We start from the raw sequence: 12,753 nt of genomic DNA on the forward strand, positions 1-12,753 counted from the left end.
CGTTATGTTGATTTTCCAGTGAAATCGATTCTTCAGAATGAATTAGTTTGTTGGGGGTTTTGGAGTGTTTTTTGCTTCTGTGCTTCAGCCTGCACGTGTGCTTTAGGCTGACCCTGCATGGGTGTAATATGATGACCATGCACTAAAAGCACCTCCAGAATATCGGGCTTCGCCTAGTAAGCAGGGGCTACCTCTGGGCAACGAGTAGCAAGTGAAAAGCGTGACTCGTATCGAACTTGTTCTACGTGAGATGCAAACTATAGGTTTTTGGCCATTAAATATGAGCCATTATGCTTTGACTTCCATACATTCCCAAGCACAGTTTTCACATAGGCAATACCTACCTGTGTCTGCCTTGGCGAGTCGAATGTAGCTAAGGTAGCTATTTGTGTAAAGCTAGCCAGGCTCTTCTAGGCTACAGGCCGGAGCTAAATAGCGTCAAACCATCCCCGTACTAGTCCATGTTGCTCATGTCGGTACAAAGTGAGGATATGTGCATGTCATTAGTGTTGGCGTATCTGACAACATGAGCAGTGTATGGCAGTGGCCAAGTTGCTGTTTTTTTTTAACGATGCCAGTAGCACAGTTATGATCGTTTTACAAATGCTAACTGGAGAATTTTCTGGTCTTTTTGTTTTGCTCTGGGACCGTAACATCCCTTTAAGCAATTCTTTTTCTACTTAATTGCAAGTTTTTTTAAGGGAAACTTAACCAAATTAGCCCCTTAAACCAATGTTATTTCACTGAATCTGTGTTTTTTCAATGATATTCGGTATTATATCTACAATACCCACTGGGCCTTGTCCACGGACCACCTCTGATCACACCTTGGACCCTCTCTGCATGGCCTGTGCCTACTTCCTCTTTGAACGGTGCACGGTCTGCAGCCATGCCACGGGAAGTCTATATGACCTGATACAAGCGTGCACAGGTTACTGCACAAGCCTCCCTAGGTTGCTGTAGCCAGTGGCCTTCGATCATACCCCAACCCCTATGTTGACCTAGAAAGTGGTCTCGGAGGCATGCCTGCGTCAAGACTAACTTTCCGCAAAGACCAGGTTGTTGGTCTGAGGGCAATCAAGCCGGTCCGCAGGTCTCAGGTGTACGACTTCATCCCAATTGTCCACGGCTCCCATCCATGGGCAAAAACCTAAATGTAGCAGGCAGACCAGGTGGTGGCCCTTGTCGGGGGAAAAAATATTTTTATTTCTGAGGGAAAATGCTCCTTTGCCTTTGGGACAACCCCAAGAGGAAGAGAAAGTGGCACTTGTTAAAATGTTTGCAGCATTGAGTCCACTCGGTCCTAAAGGCGGCCGCGGCCCCATATAATTCTGTCCTAGCTAGATTGGCTCTTTCAGTGGAGAATGTGGTTGCCTCTTGGTGGGTCTGCGGAAGGTCCGCTGACCAGGTCCCAAAGGCCAAAAGTAGTATATCGAACAACGAATGATACCCGGCCAACTTGGACATCAGTAATGGATGATTTTTGGATACTTTTGAGCAGATTTTCTTTGAACAAAAACAGGTGGATAGATTTTCATCAAATTTGAGGAAGCGGACTTCCAGTACCAGTGATTCATGCTGTAAAGGAGAGCAAACATGTACCTATAGCATTGGGAAAATGTAAGTTTCGGGATGCCCCTTTATAACTTTACCCCCTTGTGAAGAAGCCAAACAAAGCTTTCCCAAAAAATGTAGTCGAGTCTACATTTTTGGGGGTTAAGTTTTGGGATCATTTGTCAAACAGAACCAAAGTTACACGTATTCTGAAAATGCTCTTCGTGTGGGAAATCTCTCCGAACCATTACTGCACGAGTCTTTCTTCCCCACTCGGTAATGTTTTTTTCCCGTTCAAATGGGATAAAGTGCCAACATTGTGAAAGCCTTTCTACTGAAAACAAACTGGGCTATATAGCTTTTTCTAAGGGGTGAATTCAACTTGTGTTACACTAGTGCCATTAGCAGAGATTAATCCAAAATAGATAGTTTCTAAAGTGTGGCTTTCCCGGGCATCTCTCTGATTGGCATGTAGCACATTTAAGCCCCATGGTTTGTTTGAAAGTGGAAGGTCTTGCAGGTAACAATTTGACATTTTAAATGCAGCACAGGTATTATTATTTTATTTTTTTAAGTGTATTTTTGAAGCCACACTACTATAACGTACCTCCCCAGCAGCTCTGTGTGATGTGATCCAGGGTCTGAGTTTGGGTCCACGCTCTGCATAAGAGAATTCTTTCAAATGTAGGGTCACTTGTATTTCATCTCAAAACCTAGAAATTGTATCGTTACATGCCTTAAGAGCCGCTTCTTTGCAGAGTATTATGTCTGAATATCCTACACGCAGTAATGAATGTGTTTTTGTCATGCAAACAAACACATTTGGGATTAATAGGCATTCCCATGAGCTCCACAAAACTAAAATATTCATTTGCCACACAGACATTTGCAAATTCAGTACTTCCTGTATAATATAATTTGAGCAACTATGCTGCTGCAGCTGTTGATGGTGTGAGAAAGTAAGGGGTTATGGTTATGAACTTAATTTTTATTTGCATCTGACCCTTAGGGGTCAACACCCTTTGGTACTCTAGATGTTTTGCACTACAGATGCAATGGTTACTCCCCATTGATGATGCTACCTGGGACTGATGGGAGTTGTAGTCCAAAACCGCTGTATAGCCAAAGGTTGCAGTCCCCCTGCCTTGGACATCATCTAGACCAATTTACTTTTCTTTTCTATCCCTACTTGTAAATTCGTTTTTAAACGTCTTGTACAATGGTTTAGATGCAATACCAGTTTGACATTCTGAAACTTTTGATGGCATTTAATCATGACCTTGGCGTCTGCTGTTTTCTTCCCAGAATTTGCTTTATTTTCTGCTGCTTTTTTGTTGTTGTAACAAATGTGTACTTTTTCTTTGCGTTTAGAATTCCTGTTAAGTTGCAAATGTGCAGTGCTGCTGAGTACTGAAGTGATAGTAAATGCGACACGCCTCCCTCTCTGATGATCCCTTTCCATGTCCTCCTTTTCCCGCTCCCTTCTCGTTTATAATGCATGTCGCATTTTATTCTTATTTTTTTCTCTTCCGGTGAAGGTGTGTTCCTCTTTCCAGATGGGCCCGTCTCAGGCCTATAACAGCCAGTTCATGAGCCAGCAGGGCACACGTGGACCTGCTTCTATGCAAGGCGGCATGAACCCAGGCAACATGGGGGCTGGGATGGCTCCATCTAACATGAGTGGACCCCCCATGGGCATGAACCAGCCTCGCCCTGGCATGAACCCTTTCAGTGCCCATAGTCAGAGGATGCCGCAGCAAGCCTACCCAGGCCCTCGGCCCCAGTCATTGCCCATTCAGGGCATGAAGAGGCCATACCCAGGAGAAGTAAGTACTAACAGGTCACCTTTTACTTTTGTTCCATAGGTTCGGTGCACACATCTGTGTTTGTGGGCATGAAGGCAGATTTGTGATCTCTTCGTACTGTTTCTCTATGATGGGGCGGAATTTCTTCTGCAGCATGTGGGATTCTCATTCTTTCCAGCTAATGTAGACCTGCTTCACGAGAACATATTTTTCCCAGTCTCTGAATCCAGGCAACCTCCGTATGGTGGCACATATGCATACAATTGAAAGCCCTGATATAACACAACAGAAAGGAATATGACATTTTTTCCTTCCTGCTCCTATATATGGTTATCATGCTCTAGATGCCATTGACCCATAATAGATTTAGCACAAACCATACATCAAAGAAGCGCATTGCAACAAAAAACTCCCACACTATCTTTTTTAAAACTGAGACTGCAATGTGCGCATTGGAGGGAGTCTACTGCATAGTGTAGCGAACATGCTACTTAGAGGTTTGGATGGAGGATCTCGTCTCCCATCAAATATGCGGGCAACCCTTGAGTGAAATATTCTGCCTTCCACATTGTAAACGCCCAATTCTAATGGAATTGAAAATCAAAATCTGCAAAGAAGGAAAAGTCCATTGTACTCTCATTGGTGCATGAATTAATGAGACTCCAGTATATTTCCAGTAATGGACGGTTAACCTATTTGTGTAAGAGCCCTGATGAAGAGCTTTGCTTCAAAGACGTGTAAACTCACTCCTATTCTAACATATTGGCACCTAACATCAGTGATGGAAATAAAAGGATTCCATTGTTAACTAGAAAAAGGAGTTCTTTTGAATTATTAATAGCAATTTGTATTAGCGAACACAATGTACATTTCCATCAATACGCAGATGACACACAAATATTCTTCGAAATGTCATCCCCTTCACAACTCGGCACCCTCAAAACCTGTCTCTCCACCATCACCAACTGGATGGCCACCCGCTTCCCCAAACTCAACCCTGCCAAAACATTATACCTCCTTATTTGCCATCAGAGGCACAAACCTGACCTCACCCCCTTGATCCAGAAACCTGCCACTAACAACCCACACATCTTTCTCTTTTTTTCTCTTTCTTTTTTTCTCTTTTGTTCTCTCGTTCTCGCTCTCTTTCCCTCTCCAGTTGCGACTCTTATCTTACCTTCATGACCAACCCAAACCCATCACCCACAAAAACACCAGACCGGTCATCCAACACTGTCTACATATACCACTCTCCAAACTCGCATGCACACAAACAACGCTACACGCTGGGCACACAGGGCATGGACCACCATATCTCTTCACATAACATAGGCCCTGCATTTTCCATCACCACTTTCAGAAAGAGCCTCAAAACATACCCGTTTCCCCACACATAACCCTGCCGTCGTCCTCTGCGATCATTTGTCTATTCTAATCTTCCTTTCCTGAAAACAATTTTTAGCTTGTTTTTCAACTCCCACCTTTTCAATATTTTGAACCGTGCTAAGGTGCTGCAAGACCCTCTGGGTAGGGCCAGTGGAAACAAAAATTCAGATAAAATAAATAAAATATTCTCCTTTTAACATTGTCAAAATTGCGTACTACATGTGCAACTATTCTAAGGTAATATCTTTGTGTTAGAGAGGCCCAAATAACATCCAAGAAATATAATGTTATGTTACATTCTATTTGAGTACAGTTAGAGAAGCGTCTCCCTGTTCTTGGATTTTTCATTTTTGCGATCCTCCCCTAATTTAAAAAGGATCAAGAATAAGGGTCAATTTAGCTGTTGCTCAGGAAACTCGTGTACATTTTCTCTGACACGCTTTTATATGCATAGTTGTTGGTACCTTTTTAAATATCTGTCCCCCCCCCAACAGTGATGCTATTCATTGCAGTCACACATTATTCCTGTATGGCCACAGATTAATTCTACTGTTCTGTGCCTGAACAGGTTCCTTGCTATCTTATACTATGACAAATGTCTATGCTTTCAGGAGGCTCATAAAATGCAGTCATTCTCCTTCACTCTCAGGAAAGTAACCTCGTGGCAATTATCTCATAATTCAAATCTCTTTTCAATTATTTGATGGCTTATATTTGAGCATTTTCCATTTGATCATCTTCCTGGTGGGGTCTCAGCAAGTCCTTCCTTCAGTACATGTAAAAGTTTTGGACTCATATATATTATGATATATTATGTCCTTTGTTTTTTGTAGATTGGCTTTACCATGGTAAGCTTTAATGTGCCATTCTGGAAGTGAATATTTTTGTATACATTTAGTCACCTGCTAAAAGTTTAATCCGACTAATCTTTCCTTTACATATCTGTTGTAAAATAGCCCAACTATGGAAGTCAGCAATATGGACCAAACAGTCAGTTTCCAACGCAGCCTGGTCAGTATCCGGCACCTAACTCTCAGCGGCCCCTGACGTCACCAAACTACTCTGGCCAGAGAATGCCAGGCCAGCAGAACACGGGACAGTACCCTCCTCAGGCAGTCAATATGGGCCAGTATTACAAGGTAGGACCTTGTTCATCCAAGTCATCTTTTGGCTCCTATAATTTCTCATAGACCTCCTTAATGTCACTGTTGTGGGTACGTCTGTCAGAATGACTGCTGAAATGGTGGTTATCAGGTAGGTGGTTTCTGAAACAATGTTATGATGGTAGAAGTTGACATTGACACCTAATAAGTCAACGCAGTTATGGTTGAAATGTCACCTGTTGCCACTGACTAGGGATGCAATGAGTGTTGTGATGGCCAGTATCATGACGGCACCTTTTGTGAGGATTGTTTGTTGCGACAACCCCATTTGCACTGTGACTCACTGCTATGTCGTCTTATGTGAAAATGCCTATTAAAGCAATACTCGGGCCTCGCAAATTCTTAAACATCCCACTGCACCTGCATGGCAAGTTCCTTAGATTGCATACTCGACCTAAGAGAAAAGCACTTGCCCCATGGTGAAGGGTGATGACATGTTTACCAGTGTTTTCTGTAAAATGGTGCATGTCACTATAAGCACACTTCATATTTGGTGCAATGTTGCCACTTAAGTTCCAGCTGTGCACAGTGAAACTCTTATCTGACGTACTGAAAACAAGATTGTTTGCAGTACATGTAAAATAAGTTTCAAACTTCCTCATACTCACTCGCCAGCAAGGTCAAGTATTAAGCACATGGTACTCGCCCGTCATAAAATCTACTCGCCAATGCAAGTGGGCTAGTAGATTTTGTGAGACCTGAATACTGTTACTATGTGGCCTTTTCTGAAGTCCGCTGTTCGAAGGATGCAGGAAGGTTGGATGCCTTTGGATTATTTACCAAATTAAGACTGCAGTCAATTTCTAATTTTAAGAGTTAATATATAGTCACATTTGTAAAGCACAGCCATGGCTATCGGAGAGTAGATAGTTCCTCTGCATTTATTTTCTATTTTGTAAAGGGACCCACATTCATTGATGGTATAAATCAGATCTGTGCAACCTGTGGCTCCCCAGATGTGTTGGACTACAACTCCCACAGTCCCCCAACATTGATTACCCTGATTAGCCCTGATTAGAATTGTAGTCCGAAACATCCGGAGAGCCAAAGGTTGCACACCCCTGGTATAACTGGTCTATGGTGGCTTCTCAATAGGCAAAGTAGTTTTACAAATAGGAGGATTTGGGGCAAAGTTATGTCACACTATTTCTCAAAATTGGATCCTAATCTTGATTGTTGACCTTGAGAGTAATGAACTGTGAAATGTGCCCAGGCTGGACAATGAATCTGAGGCCGGCACTGACTGCTCCAGTGAGAAATCATATGGGTATGAGGCAGCTCGGTTATGTTACGTTGATTTATATCATGCACCGCTACCATCCAGGTGCTTCTTGCCACCAATACTGGTATGTCATCGGACAGTCTCACATATTGCGCCAGTCACATGTCAAATCCTGTTATGCGACTGCCTGCATATGTGTCACATATCTGACTCAATCCACCATAAAGTGGGCTGGCATGTCAGGAAATTGGAAATCTGACTGACCCATCCTCTGACCTACTGGCCTTTTAGAGGCAACCGGACTGTCTGATAACAAGTTAATATATTGTATCGGGGAAGACGACATTCAAATCGGTCCCGACTCTTGTCCCCTAAGCAGACAGCGCAAATTTTCCCCAGAACTTGCCAGCTGCGCAGACTTGCTCTCCAGAATCTGTGGGCACATTTCTTGTCATAGCCATTTGTGCCCATCTGCCTTGCCCATTACTGACGACCTATTTTATGCCTTGAAAAATGCCCACCATACCTGCCCTTCAATGCTTGGCACAGTGCTGGTGGCAGGTGGTCTATACTGGCCCTCTGTTGAACTGCTGGTTTTAATTCCAGGGGACCACTCAACGGGATGTTTTCCATGCATGTGCAGTGCTCTAGAGTGATGCTGCAAGCCAAGCTGGCGCACACACATGCATTACTGTGTGGCGTAGGGTAATTCGTAGAATGGATTTCGTTCTGCGCTGCTCGCTGCAAGTAAACTAATGGGATTAAGCAAATATGGTGTGTGAGGAATTTGGCCAAAGACCAATCAATGTGTGTTAAAGCAAACGTATGTTCTACAATGCTGTTAGGTTAAATATATGGACAGGTTGTGCTGTCAACGATGCTTTATTCTTAAAGTCTCTAAGTTTTTGGGTACCATGGGCTGGAGGCAGCCTACAGATAACGGGTGTATCAGACATTTGAACTCCCCAAATGTAGGCAAATACATCCAAAATGGAAAAGTAGGGAGTAAAAATACTTCCAACAAAAATAAGGAAACGATAGGAACCTGTCCTCTGCTTTCAACCACAGCATTCCATGAATCTTTGAACCAGTAGTACAAGTATTGCCAGAGGAAGAAACTCTACTATTACTTACTGATTTGAAGAGGTAAACCTGTATCTTTTCATCTGCATGAATTACTAGATGCCAAGAAATCTTTAGTAGAAAAAAATGTTTTACTGTTCAACGCGTTTGTACTCGCTTATGAAATACTCCCATTGGGAATGCAACTTACTAGTTTACTCCCACCTTAAAAAAAATAGGGAGTAAAATACTCCCACTTAAAACTCTTATTTGGAGCATTGGTTGGACAGAAAATATTCTTGTGATTTGAAGGGAAAAAGCTTCACAGGGCATTGTGGACGCTCTAAGCAAAGTGGCTGTCTCCAAATATGCCGGCTCTGAAACAGTTATTTCATCCACTGCACCTGCCCTTCTCAAGCACGTTCTTTTTTGGACTCTGATCCTGCATGTTCTCAACCTGCCTTTTCTCGAATGCTGAACCGTCCAACCATCAAGAGTAAACTTGTCTCTCTCCCACGGTATGTGCTCAGACATTGAAGACCTTTTTGTTATGTGTACTGCACTCTGTTCTCAGACTGAACATGCTGAGTTTCTTCAAACAGTGCATAGTGTGATCCTAACCGCTGCACTCTGTTCTCAACCCACACGGTTTGCTCAAATGCTGAGCTGCTGATTTTCAAACACTACTCTGGATTTTCCTTAATGCTGCACTGGTTGCTCTCAACCTCTGCACTGTCTTTGTTCAGAGATGAACAGCAGACTGGAACTAAAACGGTTCAGTCTAGCACTAACCTCCATAACTAGAGTCCTTGGTGATCCCAACCACATCTCCTTCCCAACTAACCAACTCACCTCTTCATCTCCCACCATTTTACAGTACACAACCAAACGACCTTGCACACAGCCTAATAATACCACATTAACCTTGGCAGAGTGATCACAAAGCTCACGCCTGCAGCGGTACTGCACAAACCCCGGCCAGGCAGGTGCTAACCCAAGTCCTGCAGTGCTGTTATTTATTGGGTTTCGAGTTTTACCTTTCAGATAAAATACACATCCAGTGTCACCAGCACATAGAACCATACCGACACTCAGATCTCTCGTACTTAAGACCAAACATCAACTTCCCCTCTTTCCAAATAATACCCAAAACCCTTATCTTTTCCTTCAGAGCGACACACAGTTGAGCTGCCAAAAAGGCATAAGGTACCTTATACAATAACCCTTTACTTTACTGTATATCGGGGGTACACCTTTCAAGTTGTAAGCTACTAGCCTGCCATGAGCAGTCGCTCGCCACTGTAATTCTACACATATACACAACGCACCCTTTCTTACTCCCCAAGAGTCCATTATCACTAGCCAATTGTAGTTGCATATGCACATTTTAATCCGGGCTGTAACTAACACAGTGTAAGGTTTTCCCTTGCACTGGATTAAGTGCTCACATTCACTGCACAGCGTTGTTTCCATTGGTCCATGCAGAAACAGCCAGCCACGTTTGGCCCTTTCGCAGTCAGGCTCCTAGACTTCCTGGAAGTTCTAGGGAGAATATCAGTTGAGGATTTGGTGTTGGCCTTCAACGGGGGTGCTTTTATATTTCTCTTCTTTCTGTCCCTGTTACCAATGCCTTTATTTCACTCTGAGTACAAGTCATTTTATAGAAGTGTGTGATGTTCAACTTGTACTGGTTTTTCATTTCGGATCCATTTGTATTCTGGTACTTGTAGTTGAGATTTTCATATTATGAGCGGTGGCCTACAAGCACAATATACAATGAGTCGAGCCAAAATTTTGATCTGGCTAAACATCTTATGGCTGCGATGGAGTGTGGATCTCTATTTTACCCATGCAACTCCTTCTTTGGTCTGTGATAATGGGGATTATTTCATGACCGAGGCCCAGGCTGCTCCTCATGTTGCGGTCTTCCTCTCGCTTATACATTAATGCCACTTGCAGCAGACAGGCATGTCTGTTTCAGATATTCATGTGTTGATTTGTTTTATGTCTTTCTTATCTCTGACATAATTTCTTTCTTTGCTTCTGTGTTATAGCCTTCACGGCCTGTGGCAAATTACCCCCACTCTCCTGTCCCTGGGAACCCCACGCCTCCCATGACGCCAGGAAGCAATATCCCACCATACCTGTCGCCGAACCAGGACGTCAAGCCACCGTTTCCCCCCGATATTAAACCGAACATCAACTCCTTGCCTCCGCCTCCTAGTAAGTGAAGCAAAGTTGGCAGTGGATCGCTGAGAAATGTTCTGCTCATAAATACATTGATTGCGTGGAGTGACTGTGAAAATGTTGGGAGTGTGAGGGATCCAGGGGTGCATAGGGAAAAGTATCTGTATGCACCCCAGTTCTAGTAAACTCGTGGAACAGATGGCAATATGTGCAGTAAACTAAAGACAAATTAGGGACCGTTCACAGAAGTGTTTCTAAGTCATGATACAAAGTCCTCATCTAAAATCCTATGATGTGCAGACTTCAAGCTGCATACTGTGTAATAAAAGGGAAAAGAGGAGATATTAGGCAAACAAATAAGCCCAAGACTTCAAGCTCAACATGTGTCTCTGGAACAAGGTACCATGGAGCAAGACCGATTATGTTGGATGCTAATGGAAGGTCATAGATTAATATGGGGTAGCTATTCATAACAGAAAAAGGGGGGTGGGGTTGATCCCCCATAAACAACTGTGGGAGCAATATCGCAAAGCCGTTCCCAGTTGCTTGGGACGCACAATGAAAGAATTGTGGTGAGCAGTCAATGGCTGACTTGGTTGGTAGGTCCACAGTGCTGTAGTCTGCTGCATAAATGTTTGTGGGGCGGTGCTCCTGCTTGTTTACAATGTAGCGCTGTTTTGCTTCCAACCTTCTAATTATTACAGCAGGACTTCAACCCGAGCAGCATTCTTTTTTTTTTATTTTTATTTTTTTTTTTTTTTTTGATGCGCAAGAACAGTGCTAGGGGTGGTGCAGTGGTAGCATTTTATTATTGCAAGTGTTGGCAAAATTCGTAACATATGTGCTGCTGTTGCAGCCAACATGCATATCACTTTGGACAGCACATGGACCCAGTTAGCATGTGTCACACTTAGATGGAATTCTTAACTTGAGCCTGCGTTGCATCTAGATAGGATTATGAATGTTAGCATGTGCCACACTAAGATGGAATTCTTAACTTTAGCCGGTATCGCATGTAGATAGAAATGTGAATGTTAGCCTGCGTCGCATCTAGATGGGATTATGAATATTACCAAGTGCCACACTTAGATGGAATCGTGACCACTAACCTGCCTCACATCCAGATAGGATATTGAAGATTAGCAATGCCACACTCAGATGAAATAGTGATTGATAGCATGCATCACACCTAGACATAATTAAGGACAGCAATGCCAATTAACCAATTCACTAACAATTTCACCCCTCTGCATACCTCTCACACTCTAACCAAACACAACCACAAGCCTACAACACAACAATCCGCACAAACTTCCCTACACTGCAACAACAAAACAAACCACACATAGACTCGCACAACAGCACACGACTACCGACTGTAAAACACCCCAAACCCAGCCAACGGACCCACCGGCTGAGGCTGCCAACAGCACATCACTGCTCTCTTACAGTTTTCCAGCTTATTCCCACTAACTCACCCCTCCCCCCCCCATTCCCTTTTTCAGAGTCACCAGGGGACCACTCTGGTGGTGGTAGTGCGCGGTACAAATAACCTTCAACATTAACACTTGTGAAGTTGGGACTTGTATGTTTGTGAGTCCCTGTAGTAGTCCAAAATCAGAAGTGGGGTCTTTTTTCTTCCATCTCTATGCATAGATTCCTCACCATGCGCACAGATTTCAAGCATATAGATACAATCTCCGATACTCGGATCAGAATGGTTAGTATGAGGTTTAAAGTAGCACTCTGCCTGCAAGGACAGTGATGTGTGTGCAGGCGGCAGAGGATGCGGGTTTAACAGTGTTAGTTTTTAAATCTGTACTGCATTCTTGTCACAATTTAGTGCCAATAATGGGTGTTAAACAGGGCTATACCTGCAGTGATCAGAATGATTCATCCTAAGGGCAGGAATGCTAAACCTAGAGTTCACATATTAGAAGGTGGCATACTGCACAGAGCAATCTGAAGGGCTTGGAACATACATAAAAGCTAAGGTGCACCACATATGACCTCTGAGGATACACCGCAGGCTTTTTTTTATATCAAATGTTTAATAGAAGCACCAAACAGACAACTAAGGGCCTGATTCATGGAACATTTTCCCATGGGATTCTGCCATTTTAAAACACTTCCATGAATCAGGCATTAAGTGTCTTAGTTCAATGAAACAATGTATTATTTGGTCATTGATAATGCGCCTGCTGCAATACAATTGCTTGGTAGCATCCAAAAGTTAAGCCGTATTGCCACAACTGCGGCCAATACAGCCTATGTGCCTGCATGCGTGACTTCTGGGCTTGAGAGACAGGCGCATACGGAGGGCTGAGGGACGCATACACGGCTGCATCACCTGCAGCCATGGGTATAATTTCTG

General features: G+C 43.3%; 1 protein-coding gene across 10 annotated transcripts in view; it reads left to right on the plus strand.

Annotated features, from left to right (window-relative positions):
* ZMIZ1 (zinc finger MIZ-type containing 1) overlaps positions 1–12,753 on the plus strand; it is a 706,997-nt gene that overhangs the window by 635,523 nt on the left and 58,721 nt on the right. For 8 of the 10 annotated variants that reach the window (XM_069611015.1, XM_069611018.1, XM_069611016.1 and 5 more), the window contains 3 exons: positions 3,093–3,380; positions 5,702–5,884; positions 10,247–10,415. In XM_069611015.1, coding sequence (XP_069467116.1) covers positions 3,093–3,380; positions 5,702–5,884; positions 10,247–10,415 — 640 coding nt within the window. The remainder of the gene's footprint in view (positions 1–3,092; positions 3,381–5,701; positions 5,885–10,246; positions 10,416–12,753) is intronic. The other 2 variants (XM_069611024.1, XM_069611019.1) reach the window with 1 other exon arrangement.

The sequence above is a fragment of the Ambystoma mexicanum genome, chromosome 8 (genome assembly GCF_040938575.1).
Source record: "Ambystoma mexicanum isolate Mex_15411 chromosome 8, UKY_AmexF1_1, whole genome shotgun sequence".
NCBI classification, from domain to species: domain Eukaryota; kingdom Metazoa; phylum Chordata; class Amphibia; order Caudata; family Ambystomatidae; genus Ambystoma; species Ambystoma mexicanum.